Source organism: Symphalangus syndactylus, chromosome 18 (genome assembly GCF_028878055.3).
Source record: "Symphalangus syndactylus isolate Jambi chromosome 18, NHGRI_mSymSyn1-v2.1_pri, whole genome shotgun sequence".
Taxonomy (NCBI): Eukaryota; Metazoa; Chordata; class Mammalia; order Primates; family Hylobatidae; genus Symphalangus; species Symphalangus syndactylus.
Window position 1 is genome coordinate 87,917,123 of NC_072440.2, and position 27,316 is coordinate 87,944,438.

At 40.5% G+C, this 27,316-nt stretch overlaps 2 protein-coding genes across 14 annotated transcripts in view; one reads left to right on the forward strand and one right to left on the reverse strand.

Annotated features, from left to right (window-relative positions):
- ITSN2 (intersectin 2) overlaps positions 1 to 27,316 on the forward strand; it is a 158,579-nt gene that overhangs the window by 13,362 nt on the left and 117,901 nt on the right. For all 13 annotated transcript variants that reach the window (XM_063623891.1, XM_063623889.1, XM_055253700.2 and 10 more), the window contains exon 2: positions 17,558 to 17,621. In XM_063623891.1, coding sequence (XP_063479961.1) covers positions 17,591 to 17,621 — 31 coding nt within the window. In that variant the 5' untranslated portion in view covers positions 17,558 to 17,590. The remainder of the gene's footprint in view (positions 1 to 17,557; positions 17,622 to 27,316) is intronic.
- LOC129468330 (non-histone chromosomal protein HMG-17-like) lies at positions 13,941 to 15,300 on the reverse strand. The gene is made up of 2 exons (XM_055253748.2): positions 14,880 to 15,300; positions 13,941 to 14,283 (listed from the first exon to the last, which is right to left on the reverse strand). The coding sequence occupies exon 1, from the start codon at positions 15,265 to 15,267 to the stop codon at positions 14,995 to 14,997; it is 273 nt and encodes a 90-aa protein (XP_055109723.1). The 5' UTR covers positions 15,268 to 15,300; the 3' UTR covers positions 13,941 to 14,283; positions 14,880 to 14,994.

Consider the following 27,316-nt stretch of genomic DNA (forward strand, 5'->3'; position numbering starts at 1 on the left):
AGTGCAATGGCGCAATCTTAGCTCACAGCAACCTGCGCCTCCTGGTTCAAGCGATTTTCCTGCCTCAGCCTACCCAGTAGCCGGGATTACAGGCATGTGCTACCACGCCCGGCTAATTTTGTATTTTAGTAGGGACGGGGTTTCTCCATGTTGGTCAGGCTGGTCTCGAACTCCCAACCTCAGGTGATCCACCTGCTTCAGCCTCCCAAAGGGCTGGGATTACAGGCGTGAGCCACAGTGCCTGGCCTACAACTTGTATTTTTTTTTTTTAAATTACGTTATATAATAAACATATCCTATCTCCTATAGCCTTGAAATTGTCATTTGTAATAGGTAAATAATATTCTGAGTGAATATAACTTTAATTTTTCGCTTCTTTCTCTATTTTTGGATACATTAGCTTATTTGTATTTTTTCTAATATTGGTAAAACTGTACTATGCATCCTTGCAATCTATTTTCGTTCTTTAGATTTTTTTCTGAAGATAAATTTCTGCTGGTTGTGATGGCTCACGCCTGTAATCCTAGCACTTTGGGAGGCTGAGGTGGGCAGATCACAAGGTCAGGAGTTCAAGACCAGCCTGGCCAATATGGTGAAACCCCGTCTCTACTAATACAAAAAAAATTAGCCGAGCGTGGTGGCGGGTGCCTGTAGTAGCAGCTACTTGGGAGGCTGAGGTAGGAGAATCACTTGAAACCGGGAGGTGGAGGTTGCAGTGAGCCAAGATCGTGCCACTGCACTCCAGCCTAGGCAACAGAGCGAGACTCCATCTCAAAAAAAAAAAGATAAATTTCCGTGTGGATCAAGTGGGTATTTTGTTTTTAATGAATGTGGTCAAAATTAGAGGCACATGTTTACCTGTACTCTTCTACTTCTGAGGTATTTGCTTTTTATAAAGTTGATAGGCTTAATTATTATTATTATTATTATTATTATTTTTTTTTTTTTTGAGACGGAGTCTTGCTCTGTCGCCCAGGCTGGAGTGCAGTGGCGCGATCTCGGCTCACTGCAAGCTCTGCCTCCTGGGTTCACGCCATTCTCCTGCCTCAGCCTCTCCAAGTAGCTGGGACTACAGGCGCCCGCCACCACGCCCGGCTAATTTTTTTTGTATTTTTAGTAGAGACGGGGTTTCACAGTGGTCTCGATCTCCTGACCTCGTGATCCGCCCGCCTCGGCCTCCCAAAGTACTGGGATTACAAGCGTGAGCCACCGCGCCCGGCCTGGCTTAATTATTTTTTAAACAGTTTTAAATTTTATGGAAAAATGGAGCAAATAGAACAGAGTTCCCATATATCCCTTCATGTACCCCACACAGTTTCCACTATTATTAATATCTTATATCAGTATGGTGCATTTGTTAGGAATAATGAACCAATATTGATTGTATTATTATTAACTGAAGTCTATGCATTATTTCAGTTTCTGTAGTTTTTATTTAATGTCCTTGTTCTGTTCCAGGTCACCATATTACATTTAGCCGTCATGACTCCTTAGGCTCCTCTTGGTTGTGACAGTTCCTTAGACTTTCCTTGTTTTTGATGACTTTGATAATTTTGAGAGGTTACTGGACAGATATTGTAGGAGATATATAAATATATTGTAGGTATATTGGAATTTGATGATTTGTCATGCTTGGACTAAGTTAATGAATTTTTAGGAGGAAGATGACAAAGGCAAAAATGATACTTTCATCTTATCAAGAGCACATACTGTCTGCATGCTTTATGACTGTTGATGTTGACCTTGACCACCTGGCTGAAGTAATGTTTGTCAAGTTTTTCCTCTCTACAGTTAATCCCCCACTCTCTTTTCTGTGCTATACTCTACTTAGCCTTCTGCCTTTCCATCTTTATGGGCTGGGATACAGTCTTAGAGGTCATAGAGATAAGAAGGGTAGACACTGCTAGACATTGCAAGTGGTGGTGGTAGAAGGGTAGCGCAAACAATTTGGACTCATATCTGTTTCTTCACTCCAAAATAAAATCCACGTAGATCAAATATATACATAAAACCCTTAAATCATAGAGGTACTAGAATAAAATATAGGACAATTTTCTGGTATAAGACCTGGTATGAGACAGGCCTTTCAGATTGGCAATATATAAAATAATTGTTCATACCAAATATTGGCATGATTATACAGAAACAAGTATGTTTACATACCAGTGGGAATATAAAATGGTACTATTAATAAATTTTGGAAAGCAACTTGATACCCATTAATTCTGTTTCTAGAAGTATTGGCCTACCTAAATACTCAGTGTATATATGAGGATGTTCAAAGTAGTATAGTTTGTTAAGCAAAAAACTGTTTGAGATTTTTGTGGAGCATGTGCTAACAAATCACATTTGTTTGGAGAGGAAAGCTTAGTTAAGGGAAATAATGTTTGTGGAAAATTGCTTAGAGGAAATGCAGTATATTACTGGTATAGGTACCCTAAAATGTCTTTTGAATTAAGTCAGAGTTAGAGGGTTGTGTCTCTAAACCCCGTCTTACTGGTATTATGCTATCAGCCTGTATTGAGAGACTTTATAGGTAAAGTCCAATTTAGGCTGTTTGGTATTATCTATTAAAATTAGAATGTTCATACTCTCTAACCTGCTACTTCGACTTCTAGAATTTATCTTTGGAAACATATCTGTCCACAGACCTGTATTTACACACATGTATGAAGAATGTTTATTGTAGCATTAATTGTAACATTTGTTAAAATGAATGAACGTGAAGGGAAACATTCTAGGCAGAGGTTACAGTAGGAGGAAAAGCAGAGTAACTAGTATGGTCTGGAAAAATAGAAGATTACTTATTCACTGTGAAAAATTGGTAACATCAAAAAAGCAGAACAATGAAGTATGACTTCATTTTTGTAAAAGTGGTATTTGCTAGTATATAAATAGGAAATATCTGGAACAATCTATTCAAAACTGCTAATGATTGTTTTCTTGGTAATGGACTTTCACTTTCTATTATATATATATTTTTTAACGTTTAATTTTTCAGGTTGTTTTAAGGATCTCGTGGTAATTGACATTTGTATCAGCTAGGCGTTAACATAGTACTTATTTTTGTATCTATTTTTATGGTTCCTTGCATTGTTGTTAGCCTTTCACTATTTTTTTTTTTTTTTTTTTTTTGAGATAGGGTCTCACTCTGTTACTCAGGCTGGAGTACAGTGGCACGATCTTGACTCACTGCAACCACCACCTTACAGACTCAAGCAGTCCTCCCTCCTCAGCCTCCTGAGTAGTTGGGACCACAGGCACATACCACCTTGCCTGGCTAATTTTTTGTATTTTTGGTAGAGAGGGGTTTTGCCATGCTGCCCAGGCTGGTCTTGACCTCCTGAGCTCAAGGTGATCCACCCGCCTCAGCCTCCCAAGTGCTAGGATTACAGGCATGAGCCACTGTGCCAGGCCAGCCCTTCACTATTTCATGTGAATAAGTAATCTATTTTTCCAGACCACACTAGTTACTCTGCTTTTGCAGAGTAACCTCTGCCTAGAATGTTTTCCTTCACATTCATTCATTTTAACAAATGTTTTGATGTGTAGGGCCTAAGCTAATTTGAATGCAAGCTGAAATGCACATATCTGGTTGAGTCATGAGAACTGATTTGCATGTATCTTTCTCTTTTTTTGGCTTGAAGAGGTGAGAAATTTGTGCTTAGACACTTGAGGGCCTATGAGATCAAGGAGTCCATCTTTAGCTCTGCCCTTTGGACTGTTGTCTGAGTCTAAAGAAGAGAGACAAAGAAAGCTTGCATTGGGAAGCTGAGGCGGGAGGATCACTTGAGCTTAGGAGTTTGAGACCAGCCTGGGCAACATGGGGAGACTGCACCTCTGTAAGAAATTTTAAAAGTTAGCTGGGCTTGGCAGCACACTCCTGTGGTCCCAGCCACTTGAAAAGCAGAGGTGGGAGAATCACGTGAGCCTGGAAGGTCGAGTCTGCAGTGCACTGTGATTATGCCAGTGCACTCCAGCCTGGACAACATTGACTGTCTCAAAAAGATTATATATCTGTAAAAGAAAAGAAAAATGGTAGAAGAAAATCTGTGCTTTCTCAACTGCTCTTTCTTCTTCTTCTAAACTTATGTATGCCTTTGTTCATTCTTATTGCCCTTCTTGAACTTCATTCTCAGAGACAGAAATATCTGTCCCAGGTTCTATTTTCGTGTTCTAGAGCTGTCTACTACTACTTTTTCTGGCACTAACTTCCATTAGGTAACTTCTTTTCCATCTCCTTTTTGTAAATTAAATCTTTATTTCTTTTTTTTTTTTTTGTCTAAAAATAGTCTTGTTCTGTCACCTAAAAACTAAAGCCTTGTAATAACTCTGCCTCCGTTTCTTAAATCTTACCTTTTTTCCTATATATTTTTTGAGAGGAAATCTTGCTCTGTCGCCCAGGCTGAAGGGCAGTGGTGTGATCTTGGCTCCCTGCAACCTCCACCTTCCAGGTTCAAGCTATTCTCCCGCCTCACAGGCATTCACCACCATGGCCGGTGCATTTTGGTATTTTTAATAGAGACAGGGTTTCACCATGTTGACTACGAGACTGGTCTCCTGACTTCATGCGATCTGCCTGCCTTGGCCTCCCAAAGTGCTCGGATTATAGGTGTGAGCCACCACGCCCAGGCTCTTCCCCTTATTTTAAACATTTATTGCCTAATCTACTTCAATTTGGCTTTTACAGCCATCACTGTAATAGAACTACACTCACTCCAGATTGCCAACACTAATAGCTGAGTCTTAACTTCTGTGACAATACCATTTTCTTCTTGAAACTCTTAACTCTGTATCCCGATTTCTCCTGTTTCTGAACCTCTGTTTCTGACTATTCTTGTCTCTTTTTTCTTATACATGATTTCCCTGGATAGTGTCATTCACCCACATGATTACAACTCCTCCCAATCCCTAATGACTATGAAATCTGGGTTTCTACGTAAAGTGTTCACTATCTCTTGGACACTTCCATCTAGATGTCTTTGTAGGTGGATCGGATTAGGTATGCTCAAAATTGAACATTTTGTTGTTCATCCCCCAAATCTAATATCTAGATTCCTATTTTCTTAGAGCTTCTGTCTTGGTTAATATTACTGCTCTGCAGTCACCCAAGATAGAAACCCATCTGTGATGCTCCTCTTTCATCTTCCACATTTAGCTGATCGGAAAATTCTGTCTATTCTGCCTTTGAAATACCTCTTCTCCATTGCTTAAGTTCAAGTTCTCACTGCCTGGACTATGCCAGTCACTTCATAATTGGTGTGTTTGTCTCAAGACTCAAAATCCAGTTTGTTCCTATACTGCTTGTCAGAGTTGTCTTCCTCTCCTCTTAAAAGACCAGTCTTCCTACATATTTTTTTATTTGTACTTTCCCTGGATACTGTAATTCACTGACATTGCAAGTATTCCCAATCTCTGATAACTACCAAATGTGGGTCTCTAACCAGAATATATACTATGTGTGTGTGTGTGTGTGTGTGTGTATTTTTTCTTTTTTGAGAACACAGGGTCTATAATGACACAACTTATAGACCAAATGCTGAACAAAAGAGACACAACGGGCTACATAATTCCATTCATATGAAGTACCTTAACAGACAGAGCGAATCTGTGGTATTAGAAGTTGGGATCATGTTTGCCTGGTGGGAAGAGGCTGGAAGGCAGCATGAGGGGGCTTTGGGGGACTGCGATGATTTTGACTTTCTTCATCTTGGTGCTGAGTAAACAAGTACCTTCAACTTTTTTTTTTTTGAGATGGAGTTTTGTTCTGTCACCCAGGCTGGAGTGCAGTGGCGTCATCTCAGCTCACTGCAACCTCCACCTCCTGGGTTCAAGCGATTCTCCTGCCTCAGCCTCCCAAGTAGCTGGGACTATAAGCATGCGCCACCATACCCAGCTAATTTTTGTATTTTTAGTAGAGGTGGGGTTACACCATCTTGGCCAGGGTGGTCTCAAACTCCTGACCTCAGGTAATCCGCCACCTCGGCCTCCCAAAGTGCTGGGATTACAGGGGTGAGCCACCGCGCCCTGCCAAGTACATTCAACTTTATACTGTGTTTTAAATACTGGCTCTCCATGACTTGCACAGCAATGTCCAAAATCGATAGCATGCCTTACTATTTTTCTTAAATTGTGTGATCTTGGTTACTTAATCTCGTTGGCTTCTATTTTTTTTTTTTTACATTATTTTATTTTAGAGACACTGTCTAACTTTGTTACCCAAGCTGGAGTGCAGTGGCATAATCATAGCTCGTTGTAACCTTGAACTCCTGGGCTCAAATGATCCTTTCACCTCCTGAGTAGCTACCTCCTGAGTAGCTAGAATAACAGGTGTGTGCCACCATGCCCAACTAAGTTTTTAATTTTTTGTAGAGAAAGAATCTCCCTGTGTTGCCCAGGCTAGTCTTGAGTTCCTGGGCTCAAGTGATCCTCCCACTGTGGCCCCCCAAAATGCTGGGATTGCAGACGTGAGCCATGAACCACACCTGACCTATTTGGTTGTTTTTGAAATGAAGAGTATGGAATTCAGTATGTTGTCATTTATCTTAAAAAAAAAAAAATCAGACGAAATCTTACGGAGAAGCTTCAATATATAAAACACAAAAACAGAGCTACTCTCACTGAAGTTGGTATCCCTTCCAACCTTCCCCCTTTCCTCCCTATCCCACCTCTGTTGTACCTCCTTGAAACTTTTAGAACTCCAAGGAGCGTAATTTGAAGACTACTGGGTTTCTAAAGGTTTAACTCTTTTTTTTTTTTTTTTTTTTTTTTTTTTTTGAGACAGCGTCTCACTCTGTCACTCAGGCTGGAGTGCAGTGGCGCAATCTCAGGTCACTGCAACCTTCGCCTTCCAAGTTCGAGTGACCCTCCCACCTCACCTTCCTGAGTAGCTGGGACTACAGGCACGCACTGCCACACCCGCCTAATTTTCATATTTTGTATAATTTTTGTATTTTTTGTAGAGATGGGGTTTCCTTGTATAGCCCAGGACTCAAATGATCTGCCTGCCTTGGCCTCCTAAAGTGCTGGGATTACAGGTGTGAGCTACCACACCTGGCCTCTTGTACCTCTTAAGATGAAGTGACTTCTTTGAAATTACATCACTCTCAAATCGCACAGTTTTTGAACAGGAATAGGAGTGGTTTTAGTCTTACACTGGCTCTTGTGCTTTCCTTCTTTTAATTAGTCCTTCTCTCAGGTTCAGAAACTTCCTTTCTTTATAACAGAGCCTATCCGCACACTATACAATGTCATTCACTCCGAGGACACTTGGAGTTCACTCAGTTTGCCACCGACCTCATGTTAGATAATTCTTACACAAATATTACCTCCTTGATTACATGTACCTTACTTTGATTTACCTCTCAAGTAGTGTTCGTTTTGTTCTCTGGGTTCTCTTGGCATTCCCCAAATCCCTTTATTATTTATTATTATTTTTGTAGAGATGGGGTCTTGCTGTGTTGCCTGGGCTGGTCTTGAACTCCTGGCCTCATCAATCCTCCTGCCTTAGTCTCTTGAGTTGTTGAGATTACAGGTGTGAGCCACTGCACCTGGCCAAATCCCTTTATTGTAATGACCATTCATGTTTGATGAATAAATGAATGGTAGAATGAAAGAATGAATGAATGCATAGGTGGGGAATATATGTATTCTGTAAATTTCATCTTACTGCAGAAACTATAAAGTAGCAGGTAATGTTGCTCCAGCTCTTCTCGTGTTGATGAAAAGAACCAAACTCTCTAAAATATTTGAAGAGATTTATTCTGAGCCAAATATGAGTGACCATGGCCCGTGACACAGCCTTCAGGAGGTCCTGAGAACATGTGCCCAAGGTGGTCGGGGCACAGCTTGGTTTTATACATTTTAGGGAGACAAGAGACTTCAATCAAATACATTTAAGAAATACATTGGTTCCATCCAGAAAGGTGGGACAACTCAAAGGGGAGGGTGGGATTCCAGTTTACAGGTAGATTTAAAAATTTTCTGGTTGACAATTGGCTGAGTTTATCTAAAGACCTGGGATCAATAGAAAGGAAAAGACTGGGTTATGATGATAAGAATGTTATAAAGACTAAAGTTTTATCATGCAGATAAAGCCTCTGGGTGGCAGGCTTCTGAGAGGATAGATTGTAAATGCTTCTTATCAGACTAAGTCTGTGTTGATGTTAAGGCCAGTGAGGTTTAATGAGTATGTCTGAACCCCACTTCCCATCACTGCCTGAACCAGCCTCAGGTTAAATTTTAACAGTGCCCTGGATGAGAAGGAAGTCCATTAAGAAGGTTTGGGGGGGCCTTAGAATTTTATTTTATTTTTGATTTACATTCATATAGAACTGACCTTGATTTCCTTGGGAACTAAATGAGACAGGAACGTTTTTCTCAGCTGATCAGCAAGTATAGTTTGGAAGTTGGCTGTGTGTACCTAGCACATGCTGGGAGTGGCAGAGACACTAGAGAAAGTTTTATAAAATATACCTGCAGGAAGCTGGGCATAGTGCACACTTGTAGTCCTAGCTATTCGAGAGGCTGAGGCAGCAGGGGGATCTCTTGAGATCAGGAGTTTGAGTCTAGCCTGGGTAATGTAGCAAGACCATGTCTCTAAAAAAAAAAAAAAAAAAAAAAAAAAAGGCCAGGCGTGGTGGCTCGCGCCTGTAATCCCAGCACTTTGGGAGGCTGAGGTGGGCAGATCACGAGGTCAGGAGTTCAAGACCAGCCTGGCCAACATGTTGAAACCTCGTCTCTACTAAAAATACAAAAAATTAGCCAGGCATGGTGGTACGCGCCTGTAATCCCAGCTACTTGGGAGGCTGAGGCAGGAGAATCACTTGAACCCAGGAGGCTGAGGTTGCAGTGAGCCAAGATCATGCAACTGCACTCCAGCCTGGATGATAGAGCGAGACTCTGTCTGAAAAAAAAAAAAAAAAAATGTATATATATATATATATATAGAGAGAGAGAGAGAGAGAGATACACACACATATATACATATAGACACACACACACACACCTGCAGGAACATGATGACTGATGATTGTGCTTTTGAATGTCAGACCATTCGTCAAATTAACAAAATGATTCAAAATATTGAATCATGAAGTAATTAAAAAACCTGAGCCTTCTTCCTCACTCTCAATAAAAAACCTTCAGAATTCAATGGGAAATAAACCTTTATTTAAAAGTATGCTCAAAAGAAAGAAAAGCCAAGTTACAGGAGAGCCATGTTGCACAACTCTGATTTCTGCAGGGTTTAATGGAAGTAGGTTGGAGCCTGTTCTGCTTCCTGCTGGTTTCCTTTCTGTATATTCAGTTCATCATTGCCTCTCCCTGCTTGCTTTATTCACCTCTTTTTTGGTATCTCAACCGTATTATTTACCCAATTCATTTGTTCAGCAAATATTTATCGAGTATTTTCTTTGGAAGATCTGGTTTAGAAACCAGGCATATGGAGGTAAATAAAAATGGTCTCTCCCCAGGACATGTGAAACAGGCAATCATGAAATTAAAATAGTGTGATAAATGAGGTTATTGTGGTGTAAACAAGTGTATGGACACACATAGGAGATAGTGACTAACTACCTGGGAGGATAGAAGTCTTTCAAAGACAAGATGACATTTGAATTGGGAATCAAAGAAGGAGAAGAAAGTGTGATGACCATGACAAAGGGAGCACCTCTTTATGAAGGAGTAGAGGAGAGAACAAAGTTAACTGTTTCAAAAAAGGTTGGTATACTTAGGACATATGGAAATGGAAAGTACCTGGAGAATGTGATACAGTGAGATACTAAAGAGGGCCGTATTTCATACTAAGAAGTTTGGACTAACTTGTAATCAGTGGAAGATTTTCTAAGCGGGAAAGGGGCATTAATGAGTGCTTTAAGAAAAAACTAGTAGCTGTGTGGAAGGGTCTCAAGGCAAGAACATTTATTTAGGTTCTGTTCATACTGTACAATTAGTAAATATCCCAGGTGATATGAGTGGGCAAGTTGGGAAACTTTTAAAAACAGAGCACTGGGCTGGGCGTGGTTGCTCACGCCTGTAATCCCAGCACTTTGGGAGGCCAAGGCGGGTGGATCACCTGAGGTCAGGAGTTCGAGACCAGCCTGGCCAACATGGCGAAACCCCGTCCCTACTAAAAATACAAAAATTAGCTGGGCGTGGTCGCAGCCACCTGTAATCCCAGCTACTTGGGAGGCTGAGGCATGAGAATCACTTGAACCCGGGAGGCGGAGGTTGCAGTGAGCCAAGATGACGCACTGCACTCCAGCCTGGGGGATAGAGTGAGACTCTGTCTCAAAAACAAACAAACAAACAGACAGCACTGGAAGGCTGGGTGCAGTGGCTTTCGCTTGTAATCCCAGCACTTTGGGAGGCCAAGGTGGGAGGTTCACTTGAGCCCAGGAGTTGGAGACCAGCCTGGGAAATGTAGTGAGGCCACATCTCTACAAAAAAATTTAAAAATTAGCCGAGCATGGTGGTACACGCCTGTAGTCCTAGCTCCTCAGGAGGCTGAGGTGGGCAGATTGCTCGAGCCCAGATGGCAGAGGTTGCAGTGAGCTGAGATCGTGCCTCTGCATTCCAGCCTGCGTGGCAGGGTGATACTTTGTCTTAAAAAATCAGAGCACTGGACATGTACATCAGAGATGTAGTTTCTGGGACCTTTCCTACTAACTTGTGATCTTTACAAGTTTCTTAGTTTTCCCATCTTGAAAATTGAGGGTTTTGGACTAAATGATAATTGTAATTATTATTTTTTTAACATAAACTCAAGATTTTATTGTCTTCATAATAAAAGAAAAGATGACACTTAGAAATGGATCACTTGGCCCTTTCTGCTCTTATCTCCTCCCAGTTCAAAATACTTGCATCTTTTAATAGCCAGCATTCTCTTAGATCTGCAGTTGGGCTCAACGCACTCAAGCCTTAGCACAATCTTCTTTGTAGTTTTAGCCTTTTTCTGGAAAATCAGCTTAGTTTGCCCACCATAGCCACTCTGCTTCCTGTATAACACCGCTTTCCCTGGGCATACAGAGAATCCTTGCCCTTCTTGTACTGTGTCACTTCGCAGGGTTGTTGCTTGCCACACTTCTTACAGAAAGTCCTGTGGGTTTTAGGAATGTTCACCATGTTTGTGTGAGCGCTATTGGCGTGGAAAGTAATTGTAATTCTTTCTGTTAACTGTGCTTCTTAACAAACAAAAACTTTAACCTTCACTGGGCCAAGGGGTTTGGGGTTTGGCCAAGATGGCGAAACCCCATCTCTATTAAAAATACAAAAATTAGGCTGGGCACAGTGGCTCACGCCTGTAATCGCAACACTTTGGGAAGCCGAGGCGGGCGGATCACCTGAGGTCAGGAGTTCAAAACCAGCCTGGCCAACATGGCGAAACCTCCTCTCTACTAATAATACAAAAATTAGCTGGGCACGGTGGTGGGCACCTGTAATCCCAGCTACTTGGGAGGCTGAGGCAGGAAAATCACTTGAACCTGGGAGGCGGAGGTTGCAGTGAGCCGAGATCACACCATTGCACTTCAGCCTGGGTGACAGAGGGAGACTCCATCTCAAAAAAAAAAAAAAAAAAAAAAAATTAGCCGGGCATGGTGTCATGCGCTTGTAGTCCCAGCTACTTAAGAGGCTGAGGCAGGAGAATCACTTGAACCCAGGAAGTGGAGGTTGCAGTGAGCCGAGATTGTGCCAGTGCACTCCAGTCTGAGTGACAGAATGAGACTGTCTCAAAAAACAAAACAAAACAAAAAAACCCCTAAACCTTAATTAAGCAACTTTTCACTTACAATGGCTGTGACTTTTTCTGAGTCTTACTGACCCTTTGTAAAAGCAGGATTTCCTGCTTTTGTTCTAGCATTTCTACTTTTTTCTGTCTTAGTGTGAGTATATTTTCTACATTGTCTAAAGTACGTTTGGCAATTACTCCAAATTGCAACTGAATTATATTAAATTGAAGCAGTGTTCTTTGACTTATGCCTACTATTTACCCAATATATTTTCTTGGTTTCTACAAAGGTAACAATGCCAGTTCTGCATTAATTTTTAATGAGCAGGAAAATCATATCAACATTCTAAAAACCATACATAACTAACAGTATTCAAAATATGACTGCAAATTTGCCAAAATTGCCTGTCACTACATGTCATCCCCTGTGAAGAGTAGAAAGGGGTGTTTGTTGGATGCTGACTTCAATTGCACTTGCCTGAAACAGGCACCAGTCATGTACATGGGGAGATGCTGGTTACCCTTTTCTTCCTTTCAGAGAGTTATACCAAGAGATAAGAAACAATTAGCACTCCCTAATTTATGTATGTGATTGATGCTGTCCAGTGTGTTGGGAGTCATCTCTGGCTTGTTTTTCTTCTGGACAAATGTGCTAACAGTAAGTTCTGCTGTTTGCAGGAACCTGTGACGCATTATCTCCATTTAAGAGAGGAAGAGGCAGATAAAGCCCGTGGGAAGTTCATGGGCTTAAGAATTAGTCAGGCTTGGGATTGCATTCTGGCTTCGTGACATACTGAATTTGGGCAAGTAATTTAACCTCTTCAGTTTCTTCTGTGAAATGAGTACAGTATCATCTGCCTTGTGGGGATATTGTGAGAGGAGTATCCATATTATCAAAGGTTCCTAGCAGTATCTGGCACCTGGTAGATAAGTCTACAAGCTTGTCAGTGTCTGAAGCTCCTTCTGCAGAACCTGAAACATATTGGATTCTCAATGAATATTCAGCATGACACAGTATATCTACTGTGATCAACAGAAGTGTACTGAATTAATGGTAAACAGTAAATGTTAATTTATTAATTGCTTTTTGAAAAATGTAAAACAAAGTTTTTGGTATCTTGCATTTTGAAAATTTCAATTATAATTATTCTTTAAGTACTGCTCTGCAAATAGACTAGTAGAATTGTTAAGCATTAGGTAATTATCCCACAGTGGGGCAGAGAGAATAGAAATGTAATAGATATGAAATGATATGTTTTAAAAGCTTACTGGTTCCAACAAAATATACTCCCATATTTAGATGTTACCACAGTTAATCAGATGTTACATACAACATAAATGTTACATATAATATGGTACCTATGTGCATGGGTGGCTAAATTCCACATACCAGATGATAAAGATTCTGTAATACTAGTACCTTCAGCTTTACTCAAGGGATTTGCCCTTATTGCCAGTAATATTATTAATATTTGGTTCATTCTCAGGTTTTGTTTCAGAATTATGCCTGTGATTATTGAGCATCTACTATGTGGCATTCTTTTTTTTTTTTCCAAGCCAAACTGTATCCAGCTTTATTAAAGATACTTTCCATAAACAGTCATGGTATTTCAGGCAGGACATGGGCAGACAATCATTAACAGTATACAACAATTTTCTTTTTTTTTTTTTTTTTTTGAGACAGAGTTTTGCTCTTGTTGCTCGGGCTGGAGTGCAATGGCCTGATCTTGGCTCACTACAGCCTCCACCTCCTGGGTTCAAGCGATTCTCCTGCCTCAGCCACCCGAGTAGCTGGGATTACAGGCATCTGCCACCACGCCTGGCTAATTTTGTATTTTTAGTAACGATGGGGTTTCACCATGTTGGTCAGGCTGGTCTCGAACTCCTGACTTCAGGTGATCTGCCTACCTTGGCCTCCCAAAGTGCTGGGATTACAGGCGTGAGCCACTGCGCCCGGCCACAACAACTTTCAAACTCCCTTCTTCAGTAGACCAAAAATTAGAAAATCAGAAAGCTTTACTCTAAAACCCAGTGAAGTCTTCATCTGATGCTGTGAACAGGGAAAGTTTAGAGTGAGGGTTGACATTTCATATTTAGCATATTGTTTAACAACTTTTCCCAGCCGACCCTGACTTTCAGGAAGTGAAATGAAAATGGCAGAATTTATCTGAAGAACCACTGCTTTTTTGACAGGTGCCATCTCAATGGCATCACTGGAAAGTCCAGATTGCCTGACACACTGGTAACTAATGATTGGGGGTCAGGTCCCAACAGATACCTGGGTTTAAGGGAGTTAAGTCTCTACTGAAAGATGGAAAGGGAGAAGAGGACATAAAAACAAATTTGTTTTCCATACCACAAGGCTTTTGTGCCAAGGTGGCCAGGTGTGTTAAAGTCCGGGAATCCCTCCTCCTGGGAGCCAAGAGGAACTCTCTCAAAACTGGAAGGGAAAGGTGTTTTCCCCACATTAGTCCGGCTTCGGAGACATTCTATTAGTGACATATGGCCCTTCCCCCAAAAACAACAATGAAGTGTTCTGTGTGCTAACAACATAGCTTAAAAAAAAAAAAAGGCTGGGCGCAGTGGCTCACGCCTGTAATCCCAGCACTTTGGCAGGCTGAGGCAGGTGGATCACCTGAGGTCAGGAGTTCAAGACCAGCCTGGCTAACATAGTGAAACCCCATTTCTACTAAAAATACAAAAAATTAGCCGGGCATGATGATGCGCGCCTGTAATCCCAGCTACTTGGGAAACTGAGGCAGGAGAATTGCTTGAACCTGGGAGGCGGAGGTTGCAGTGAGCCGAGATCGCGCCATTGCACTCCAGCTTGGGCAACAATAGCGAAACTGTGCCTAAAAAAAAAGAAAAAGTGGCCGGGCGCAGTGGCTCATGCCTGTAATCTCAGCACTTTGGGAGGCTGAGGCAGGTGGATCACCTGAGGTCAGGAGTTTGAGACAAGCCTGACCAACATGGTGAAATGTCATCTCTGCTAAAAATACAAAAATTAGCCAGGTGTGGTGGTGCCTGCCTATAATCCCAGCTACTCTGGAGACTGAGGCAAGAGAGTCGCTTGAACCCGTGAGGTGGAGGTTGCAGTGAGCCAAGATCACGCCACTGCATTCCAGCCTGGGCGATAGAGCGAGAATTCAACTCAAAAAAAAAAAAAAAAAAGTAAAACAAAATTCTGCATTTTTATAAAACTTGATAAAAAATAGATTTCAAACTACAGTCACCAGAAGTACACAGTTATAAAAAATGCACACACTTCACTTGGCATCTCCAGCATTTTCAGCTTTCTGTGCCCCGTCTGTTTTGGCATCTCCGTTTTCTGCAAGGTTATTCCCCTCCTTGCCAGCATCAGCTTTTCCCTTTTTCCCTTTGGGTACCTTCTCTCCCTTCTTTGCAGGGGCCTTTTCAGGGTTGGGCTCTGGCGTTGGTGGAGCAGGTTTAGCAGACAACCTCATGGATCTTCTCTGTGGTTCGTTCTTCACCTTGGCTTTATCTCCTTTAGCATCCCCTTCACCCTTTCTCTTGGGCATGGTGGTGGCGACGGTCGTGGGAGGTAAGCACTTGGCACAGGATGCAGTGCCGTGCAGGCTTTGGTCAGTCCGGGGGTCGTTCTCGCCTCCTCTTCTTCTTCACACTGCTCTCTATTTGGCATTCTTTTGTATTCACATAATACGTGATGACCAACAAATGGTTCTAGGCAGATGATTTGTAAATTTTAGACCTAGATCCCAACTGATTAAGGCCTTGTGTCCATGGGATCCCATTCCTTATTGGTTTTCTGTTGTTAGAGCCATCTTTAGTAATTCACATGCTATTATGCAGAGTTAGAAAATGCATTATTTGCAATAGTGGGTTTTCTCCCACGTTTTAAAATGGTCTCAGCCACAGAAAACTAATAAATAAGGGCCCTTGCTATTGCATATCTGTTAAGTAGATAGTTTGTTTTCAGCCATATAGCTTATTTTGGGTTAACATTACTTATGATTTGAAGTTGAAGAAGTAAAAATGTTATATTTGTTTGCAGTATTTCTGTATTTGAGGAAGTTGCAGTCATAACTTGATTTATGGGACTTCCTTCTGTGTTCATTTTTTAAGCTAGCTATAAAATGGTGAGAAACGTTGACCACGATGTATATACTACTTAATGCCTTCTTTGTTTAAAATGGCTGTGCAAATATTTTTCTTAGGCTTCTAAAAATATTAATATTTAAATGATTTGGGTAAATAGATGAGATATGGCATGATCTTTTAATATAGTAGTGTTTTCCTGCAATATTATGATCCGTGGTTTTAATTACTAAGTGCATTGCTATAAATTTGCTAGGCCTTCACTTCCTAACTGGTCCTACTCTCAAAATTCGTGGGACAGGCTGTACGCAGTGACATATAGTCCCAGCGCTTTGGGTGGCTGAGGGAAGCAAATCACTTGAGCTCAGGAGTTCAAGAGTAGCCTGGCCAACATGGTAAAACCTCGTCTCTACTCAAACAAACAAACAAACAAAAATTAGCCGGGCATGGTGATGTGCGCCTGTAGACCCAGCTACTCAGGAGGCCGAGGCTGGAGAATTGCTTGAACCCGGGAGGTGAGGTTGCAGTGAGCCGAGATTGCGCCACTGCACTCCAGCCTGGGCGACAGAGTGTGACTCCATCTCAAGAAAAAAAACAAAACAAAACAAAAAAACAGACCCACAAAAAGATTCATGGAACAAATTTTGAATTTATTGACAGCTGAATAATGAATTCAGGGTTCAAAATGATACTGCACTCTCCTTTTCTGGATGTTTGCAAAATAGCAGCCATTTGTTGAACACCCTATGTGGCAGGCGGTTTACTGGATTATGTTTAACACTTTAAAAAATACTTCTGCAAAGTATTTTTTATAGATGAGTAATCTAAATCTCAAAAAAAGGTTAAATAAATTTTCCATGGTCACAACTGGGAGAATAGCAGAGCTGGGTTTGAAACCAGAGCTGTGAATTTCCAAAGTTCCTTCTCTTAGAGTGCTTGCCCAGCACATTTAGTTATGTTATATATGTATTTTAATAATTATGTGTGTGTTTTAATAATTACTTTTTGACTATTTTATAAACCCCTTGAGCTCACTTAAACAGCTGTGCTACATTTATTTTGAGTATTTTTCTGTTTGGGAGTTTTTAAAAAATGATACTATGGGCTGGGTGCAGTGGCTCATGCCTGTAATCTCAGCACTTTGGGAGGCTGACATGGGCGGGTCATTTGAGGCCAGGAGTTTGAGACCATTCTGGTCAACATGGCAAAACCCTATCCCTATTAAAAACACAAAAATGAGCCAGGCATGGTGGAGCATTCCTGTAGTCCCAGCTACTCAGGTGGCCAAGGTGTGAGAATTGCTTGAACGCAGGAGGCAGGGGTTGCAGTGAGCTGAGATTGCACCACTGCACTCTAGCCTGGGTGACAGTGAGACTGTTTCCAAAAAAAAGAAAAAAAAAAGTATGGATTTCCATGTTATTCTTATATACTTAATTTATACAGTTGATTTATTTTGTTCTCTTCCAAATTAATTTTACAAGAATGTTGGTTCATGCCAAGGGTTTCTTTATTCAGTATCTGCTGTTAAATATGTGACTGTTTTTCTGTATTAAGGCAGCACGATTACCCAACAAAGTCTCTTAACCTTCCTCAAATGTAAATTCTGCCTGTTCAGCAGCAGCAGAAGCTCTGCATTGTTTTCTGTTGGAAGTGTGAGCTGAAGGGGACAGACATTCCTACTGCTTAGCGGATGCACTAAGCTGTGATCTGCCCTTGTTGTATTATCAACGGCACAATATTTTTATGTTGCAGATGGCTGAGAGCTAGCAAGGAAAACTCAGGACCATGATGGCTCAGTTTCCCACAGCTATGAATGGTAAGCAGCTTTGTGCTTGTGGCAAGATGAGGTTATGGATTTTTTTTTTTTTTTGGTAGAGGTTTAAAATGTTCATGTAGATAATTTTCCTTAAGTTTATAAATACAAAACTTGAAGTATTCTTGGAAAATATTTTGGAACACTGCATATGTCTTCTGTAAGAATATTATGTCGTAAATCTCATGACTATATTCTGGAACGTGTGTTTGCCATTGAGCAGTTAGGAATAACCAAAAGGTATATTGTGTTTGATGCATAAAACTGGATGACAAAAAGCAGAGTGCTATAAGGTGAATATTAAAGGTGTTTTGATAACATAACATGATTGTAAACCAATGAAGCCAATAAAGATTAATTTAGTAATATTTATGTAAGATTACGTTTTCCTTTTAGATAAGATTACATATGCCTGCATACATAATTGTTTAATATGAAACATTTTAAAAGAAAGTGCTCACCGGGTGTGGTGGCTCATGCCTGTAATTACTCTGTGAGACTGAGGAGGGAGATCACTTGAGGTCAGGAGTTCGAGACCAGCCTGGTCAACATGGTGAAACCCAGTCTCTACTAAAAATACAAAAACTAGCCGAGTGTGGCCATGGGCACCTGTAATCCCAGCTGCTTGGGAGGTTGAGGCAGGGGAATCACTTGAACCACCCGGGAGGTGGCGGTTGCAGTGAGCCTAGATAGCGCCACTACAGTCCAGCCTGGGAAAGAGTGAGACTCCGTTTAAAAAAAAAAAAAAAAAAGAGAAAATGCTTAGGTAATTTCAATAATGAAAAGTTTTTAAAGTTTTGTTCTGATTGTAGCTTTAATTCTTTTCCCAAATACTAATTAACTACCCTTAATAGGTATTAAGTTACTGTGTTTGTCATTTATAATTAATTGAAAAACATGCGTTATATTTTTAAATCGCTAAAGAAATCTAGATACTGAGTTCTTAATTTTGTGTTAAATTGTATTAGCTAATTGTAGATAAATATCAGGAAATAGAGAATAAACTCAATAATTCTTTATTATTTAAATTGAAAACAGTAATATTAAAGAGCTTTTAAAAAAAGGAGGGAAGAATAACCATTCCACCATCTTCACAAAGCAATTCTGTTTTGATATTACCATCTAGTGTTAATTAGTTGTTTTTTAAACTTGTTTTCAGACATAGGACCAAATCATTACATTGTTAATAACGAAAATACATGTTGTGTATCTAAAGTTTTATGCCTCAGGATTTAGGAAAATCTTGGAGAAGTGAATTATTTGTATAAAAAGTAGAATCAAATTCTAATGCCTGGTAAGGTCCTGTGTCATTTAAGGATAGCCTTGAAGTAAAGATTTTGTTGTTTCGTGTTTTACCTTTTCAGAACCTATTAAGGATTAATGTGAGTATTGCTCCTATTGGGAAAATGATGTGGGATTATAAACATTGATACCACAGACAATTTTTAATAAATAATTTTTCCATAATGAGTGATACATGTAAGTTTAAAATTAGAGCAGTAATTATAGTAGTAACATGCTCTACTCAAGTTTGAGGATTTTTATGCCCCATACAAAGGAATTTGCATTAAACAGTTGAATTGTAAACTTCAGCCAACATGTTAATCAGGTTTATAAGCAAAATGAACGTAAAGCAGTACAGTCCCGGTCCTTCTTTATTCTGCTTCTTCCATTCCATAAACATTTATATATCTACTTTGCAGTTCATTGCATTATATATAAAATATAACATTGAGAACAAATGGAATATTCAATAACAAAAGAATGATTATGTGAATAATCATCTAAAATGTTGGAAAATGCATTTAGAAGTGCTATATAGGCATACAGATAGCAATTTTTTTTAAACTTCTGAAGAATTAATTGCATATGTAGACTGTAGTACCTTCCTACTTAGAAGATTGATGATAACTTAGACATATCTAATTTAAGTTCAATTCAGGGTGTAAGATGTTACTGAGAGCAGCATTCATGTATAGTACAAAACTTTGCTCCTCTAGTAATCCTGACAGATTGTTAAATTGTTTTGATACCCATAGCTATTGGGACTTGTCTGTAAGTATGCCTGTGTGTGAATGTATATGTGTGTGTGTATGTATATATGTGTGTGTGTAAAAACCGAGATGAGACTACTTACTGAATGAGATCTAGCCTACAGTAGATGTTCTGTAAATGTGAAATTTTTTTTCTTCTCTGACTATAAGAATTTGTTTAAAAGAGCCAGCAGGTGAGATGAGAATAAGCAACAGAAACGTTTATGAAAATCTCGTATTTTCAATATCAGTGATGAGTTAGGGGAAGTGGATAGAATTTTAATGTATTTCTAACATGATTATTACATATTGTAAAAGTTTGTTAGCTTTTTAGGGAAATATTAGACATCAACCCCCAAACTTAGATTTTTCTGCCTCTTCGGTAAGGCTTACAGATAAATATAAACTAAGATTGGGAGATTTTTACTTGAAGTTCAAAGTAACAAACTTTTGCCTCTTCAAAGGCTTCTATTAGTTGATATATTTAAATAAGAAAGCCAGGATTGAATTAGCTATTTTAAAATTGGCTTTGAATTACATGTATTGCCCAGTTTTCTTATTTCAGTGTTTTGTTTTTTGAGACAGGGTCTCCACTGTGTTGCCCAGGTTGGAGTGTAGTGGTATGAACACAGCTCACTGCAGCCTCGACTTGCTAGATTCAAGCAATCCTCCTGCCTCTGCTTCCTGAGTAGCTGGGACCACAGGTGTGAGCCACCACACCCAGCTAATTTTTAGATTTTTTTGTAGAGATGGGGGTCTCACTATCTTGCCCAAGCTGGTCTTGAACTCTTGGGCTCAGGAAGTCCTCCCACCTTAGCGTCCCGAAGTGCTTGGATTACAGGCATGAGCCATCACACCTGACCAGTGTTATCTTTTTGTTCCTAGAAAATTCTTGGTGCATTAATACTTTATGTTTTAATATGATTAATTTTTTAAAAGGTTATTTGAACACTACTTAAAAATTATTCCTTGTTAAAATGCGTTAGAACATTTTTATTCTCTTGGTTACATTAATCATGATAATATGTAACCATGATTGTTGTGTGTGATTTTCTTGGCTGGTGGAGTCTCTTTAAAATATTAGAGTCTGTGAGTTCCTTTAAGGTGTTCATTTTTTTTTTTTTTTTTTTTTTTTTTTGAGACCGGGTCTTGCTCTGTCAACACAGCCTGGAGTACAGTGGCATGAACATTGCTCACTGCAATCTCAACCTCCAGGCTCAAGCAATTCCTTCTGCCTCAGTCTCCAGAGTAACTGGGACTACAGACATGTGCCACCATGACCAGCTACCTAAAAGAATTTTTTTTTAGAGATGGGGATCTCACTATGTTGGCCAGGCTGGTCTCAACTCCTGGGCTCAAGTGATCCTCCTGCCTCAGCCTTCTGAAGTGCTGGGCTGTGCCTAGCCAAGTGGTTCATTTTATTCATCTTTGTGCCCCATAAATGTTTACTGAATGAATGAATATGAAGGTGTCAAGATTACTGCTTGGAGACATGAGGAACTAAGTAGTAAACATAAACAGATGGGTTGAGTTTAGCCCCTGTGAAAACACGTAGCCAAGGAAATGTGAGGAGATAGTAATATATATAAGAAAGCATTATACTGTGATGAGCATTGGTGCATCAATCTTGATGCAGCAGAACTCTCTTTTGTCTTAGGATAGCAGTAGAGTCCATCACTGCCTGGGGATATATATACCCATGTATGTTAGAGCAGCTTTTTTTTTTTTTTAATTTAATTTAATTTAATTTAATTTTTTTTTTTTGAGACGGAGTCTCGCCCTGTCTCCCAGGCTGGAGTGCAGTGGCGTGATCTCTGCTCACTGCAAGCTCCACCTCCCGGGTTCACGCCATTCTACTACCTCAGCCTCCCGAGTAGCTGGGACTACAGGCGCCTGCCACTACGCCCAGCTAATTTTTTGTATTTTTAGTAGAGACGGTGTTTCACCATGTTAGCCAGGATGATCTCGATCTCCTGACCTTGTGATCCGCCCGCCTCAGCCTCCTAAAGTGCTGGGATTACAGGCGTGAACCACCGCGCCCGGCCGAGCAGCTTTTAAGCCTTCCTAACCAAACTCTTCAGACTTAAAATAGTCTTAAGGTTTCTAACTAAAGAGCGTTAGTTTCAGGCTATTCCCTGAGAAAGATTTGAATGCTCTGACTTCTTTTTAATTATATTGTTCCTGGGATTGGGTTGAATAAGGAAACTAATTTATTGAGCACTCTTAATATGGCAGGCATGTATTAAATGCTTTATATTTTTGTTTTAGTTTATTTTAAAGTTGGGTTTATTGGGGGTATAATTCACCCTTTTAAAGTATACAGTTTGATGAGTTTCTTTTTTTTTTGAGACAGAGTCTTGCTCTGTCGCCCAGGCTGGAGTGCAGTGGCGCGATCTCGGCTCACTGCAAGCTCCACCTCCCAGGTTCACGCCATTCTCCTGCCTCAGCCTCCTGAGTAGCTGGGACTACAGGCGCCCGCCACTGCGCCCGGCTAATTTTTTGTATTTTTAGTAGAGACGGGGTTTCACCGTGGTCTCGATCTCCTGACCTCGTGATCCGCCCGCCTCGGCCTCCCAAAGTGCTGGGATTACAGGCTTGAGCCACCGCGCCCGGCCAGTTTGATGAGTTTCTAAAACTATGTATAGTCATATAAATTAGGATATAAAACATTTGCATCACCTAAAAAGTTCTCTGTACCCTTATACCTCCACCTTTAGCCACGTATTATTGGCAACCACTGATCAGATTTCTGTCCTTACAGTTTTGCAGTTTCCAGAATGTCATATAAATGGAATACACAATATGTAGCCTTTGGTGTCTGGCTTCTGTCACTTAGCAAAATATCTTTGTGATTCAGTCATAATGTTGCATGCATTTCTCCTGTTTACTGCTGAGTAGTAGTCCGTTGTATAAATGTGTACCACAATTTATCCGTTCAGCCGTTCAGGTGCAGAACATTTGGATTATTTCCAGGTTTTAGTGATTATGACTAAATCTGCTATAACCATCAGAGAACAGGTTTTTATGTGGAAATAGGTCTTCATTTCTCTTGGGTATTTACCCAAGAGTCTTTTGTTAATACTCAAGAGTCTATTGTTGGGTCATGTGGAAATACATATTTAACTTCATAAGAAATTGCCAAACTGTTTTCCAAAGTGACTGTCACATTTGCTTTCCCACCAGCATGTATGAGTTGCGGCTGTTTGGCATCTTTATCAGCACTCCGTGTTTTTGTTTTTGTTTTTTAATTTTCAGACATGCTAATAGACATGTAGTGATACCTTTTTGTGGTTTTAATTTACATTTTCCTGATGATAGTGATATTGAGCATCTTGTCACATGCTTATTTGCCATCTGTGTATCTTTGATGTGTCTGTTCAAATCTTTTGTTCCTTTTTTTGTGGGGGGGGATTATTTTCTAATTTTTGAGTTGAATAGTCCTGTATATATGCTGACCTATATTTATTGAATATGTTTTGCAGATGTTTTCTCTCAGCCTGTAGTTTGTCTTTTCCTTTTCTTAAGAGTGTCCTTTAAGAGAGTGGAAATTTTAGATTTTTATAAAGTCCAGTTTGTCAAAATATTTTAATGATTTTTGCCTTTTGTGTTCCAAAAAGTCATTGCATAATCCAAAATCACAAATATTTTCTTCCATATTTTCTTCAAGAAGTTTTATCTTATATCTAGTTCTGTGATTCATTGAGAGTTAATTCATGTATATGCTGGAAGGTTGAGGTTCTTTGTTGTTTTTTCATATGGATATCCAGTTCTTTCAGCACCATTTGATGAAAGGACTGTTTTCCACCTTGAATTATCTCCACATCTTGTTGGAAATCATTGGACAATATATTTGTGAGTGTATTTCTTTTTAATTACCAACAAGACAGATAGTTTAATTAAGCCTGAGTAGACTCTAGTCTTGCCTTCAACACTTACCAATTTTATTACCTTGGGCAAATTATTTAATATCTCTGTACCACTGTTTCCTTCTCTGATAAACAGTGATAGCAATAGTTACCTCATGGGATTCTTTTTTTTTTTTTTTTTGAGACGGAGTCTCGCTCTGTCGCCCCAGGCTGGAGTGCAGTGGCGCAATCTTGGCTCACTGCAAGCTCCACCTCCCGGGTTCACGCCATTCTCCTGCCTCAGCCTCCTGAGTAGCTGGGACTACAGGCGCCCGCCACCACGCCCGGCTAATTTTTTTGTATTTTTGGTAGAGACGGGGTTTCACCATGGTCTCGATCTCCTGACCTCGTGATCTGCCCGCCTCGGCCTCCCAAAGTGCTGGGATTACAAGCGTGAGCCACCGCGCCCGGCCACCTCATGGGATTCTTATGAGACTTACTTGAAGCAATACATGTAAAGCCCTTAGAAAAGTACCTGACACACGGTGAGTTTCATTAAGTGTTAGCTATAATGGAGGTATATTTACATCTAATCTTTACAACAGGACTGTGGAGTTATATAATATTCCTAGTTTATAGAGGTGGCATCTGAATTAGAAGGAACATGAGCCTCTTACCCATATATGTTGGTACATAGTATAGTGCAGAGTTCAGCATGTAGGCTCTGGAGTCAGGCTACCCACGTTCTAATCTCAGCTCTGTCACTTACTGTATGACCTTGAGCAAGTTACTTTATCACCATGGGTCTTTGGTTTCCTTATCTATAAAATGAGAATAATAATAGTACTTTAATTTATAGGTTAATGCTGGGGGCTCAGTGAGTTACTGCATATAAAGTCCCTGACAATAGTCAGGGTTCAATAAAGGTGAGCTGCTTCAATCTTTGTCATCCTTTGTTGTTGTCATTTTTGTTGTTTTTAAAATCAGCATCATAATTTTTCTGAAGTCATATAATAGAAAATCAGTTCTGTGGCTACACTACTTGCCTTCCTAGTGACAGGAATCCTGACAGGTTTATTTATTTATTTTCTGATAAACTGATAAACCAAGTAGGATTTTTACTACATATGTGGTATTTCTTTATTTAGAAAGTGTGTAGGTTTAGCTATTTTAGGTCCTTAGTTCTTCAGTACATCTGTTTCTTTATTTTTGACTATAATCTTAAAACTTCTCTTTAAGAGAGGATATTTATAGATTTTTTAATCCGGTCATTTAGGACTAAGAATAATTTGTTAAATCCATATTAGTGTTAAAAATTATAGTGAGCACCTACTTTTCAATGATATACATTCCTGGAAAATTGTCTTTGTAAGGCAGATTTTTATACAATACAAGCAGGAATTATGTATGAGTTTGTATACCTAAACATATTTGGTTCCTTATTGGCAGAAATGGAATACATTGTAAAGGTAGTCAGAAGTATAGATGGTGATTAGTCATGTTGAATGTGCAGAGCTTTACAAAAACCTCAGAGAGCTGGTATAACCACATGGGAAGAGTGGACAACAAAAAGCTAATCCCAAGCTCAGGAAGAAACCCCTGTATTTGCAATGCAGACATCCTCAAAGAGTCTGGAACAAAAGCTATCAATCCTTTGCTTTAGAAGACGTACAGAAACATGAGAAACTCATGGAGAAGTGTCTCCCAAGAGTTCCTCTCCCTTGTTTCTCCATTGTCTTGACTTGTAGCAAATTTTCTCATGAGTATACATACCACTAAGTTGGCCACTCCGATTAATCTGACAAAACAGAGGCTGGGACTAAGTCTGATTTATTTTATGCAGCATTTGATTAAGACTAATCAACAGGACTCCAAGCAGCAGGTTGTTCTTAGATTGCAATGTTCTCAGCTGTGCTCTGCAGGGTCCCAGCTAAATAAATCCTATAAATCATCAGTGTCTCCCTTAGAAAGCCAGGTGGCTTTCTCCTTAAAAAACAATTTTTTTTTGTTTTTTTTTTGTTGTTGTTTGTTTTTTGTTGAGACAGGGTCTTGTTCTGTCACCCAGACAGTGGTGTGATCACTGCTCACTGCAGCCTCAATCTCCTGGGCTCAAGCAATCCTTCTACCTCAGCCTCCCAAGTAGCTGGGATTACAGGTGTGAGCCACCACCCCTGGCTAATTTTTTAAAGTTTTTTGTAGAGATGGGGTCTCACTATGTTGCCCAGGCTGGTCTCAAACTCCTGAGCTCAAGGGATCCTCCTGCCTCAGCCTCCCAAAATACTGGGATTAGGTGTGCACCACCATGTCCGGCCTCTCCTTAAGTTTTATTTTAGCTTTTCTACCTGGCCTGAATCAGTAATCTGGGTACAGCAGGTTGTATTCATAATTGCACACATGTTATCTTGGCCTGCAAAAAAGAAAATCTAGGATAAATCTCTTAACAACCCTAGCCAGTGAGTCGAGGCTGACCTGAATGCCTTCCAGGACTGAGGAAGTGTTTTTTTAAACACTTGAAGATCTCTTCATGTACATTACTGTGTTTTTGGAGGGAGGCAAGTTAATGCATGGTTTCCACAGAAGAAGACGATCAAGGGTGCGCATGGGTTATGCTTGGAAAGAAAATGGTTACAGTTATTCCCCCTGCAACCCCCACTGTCGTGGGACCTACATCAGAAGAGGGACACAGGTTGACAGTGCCTCTAACATAGCCTCCTGGATGACTGGCAAGTCTGAGGGTTTCCAGTGGAGTTTGAGTAGTTGAGTCTAGTCCTTGTTTTTGGAGGGATTGCTCGAATTAGTCCACTTGTTTTGTTTGTCCTCACCACCAGCTGGGTGGAATTCATCCATTACTGAGATTGGGGGTGGGGGACGACCTCTGGAAGTGATATGGACGGGAGATGCATTTGCTGGGGTCATTCCTGATGTTCCTGATAGACTCTTGATAAGGCTCCTGATGGGGGATGGCAGACTCATAAGGTGCTTCCAACAATTAAAGGAGAGCCATACCAAGGCATTTTTCTTGGAGAAGAAGGCTACAGGGGCAGTTCTACAAGAGAAAATATCATTAATTCCTCTCTTAATACCATACCTCCTGGGGTCTAAGCGTTTCTTCCTCAGGTACCTTCTTGTTGCTCTACTGCCATTAAACCTGGATTTCTCATTTCAGAGCCATAACTTTACCATTTCCTAGTGATCCAGAAGAGTTAGATATAAGAGGGACATTTTCATAAACCCTAACCAGAATTAACTTTGAATCCTCTAGGTCACTGGTCCCCAACCTTTTTGGCACCAGGGACCAGTTTCATGGAAGACAACTTTTCCACAGATTTGGGGTAGGGTGGTGGGAGGGGGGTGGTTTTTGGATGAAACTGCTCCACCACAGATCATCAGGCATTAGATTCTCATAAGGAGCATGCAACCCAGATCCCTCACACGCACAGTTCACAATAGGGTTTGTGCTCCTATGAGAATCTAATGCTGCCGGCTGATCTGACAGGAGGTGCCGCTCAGGTGGTAATGCTCGCTTGCCCACCGCTCACCTCCTTCTGTGCGGCCAGGTTCCTAACAGGCCACAGACCAGTACCCGTCCATAGCCTGCGGGTTGGGAATTCCTGCTCTAGATCCCCTTTTACGTCAGTGGCCCAGCTGGAGGGTTTATGAACCAAGCCTGCCTGCAGTTGCTGTTAGGGGCTAGAACGATGCATCATGTCCAGGAGTGGTCAGAGTAGAATCCTGAATTTTCACAATAGGTCTGTATATCTCCTGTGATGCCCCACCCCTTAGCCCTGATCATTAGGGAGGAAGCAGCTAATAAGCAATG

Excerpts from the sequence above, each read along its gene's own strand:
- LOC129468330 (XM_055253748.2), bottom strand. The coding sequence starts at position 15,267 with ATGCCCAAGAGAAAGGGTGAAGGGGATGCTAAAGGAGATAAAGCCAAG.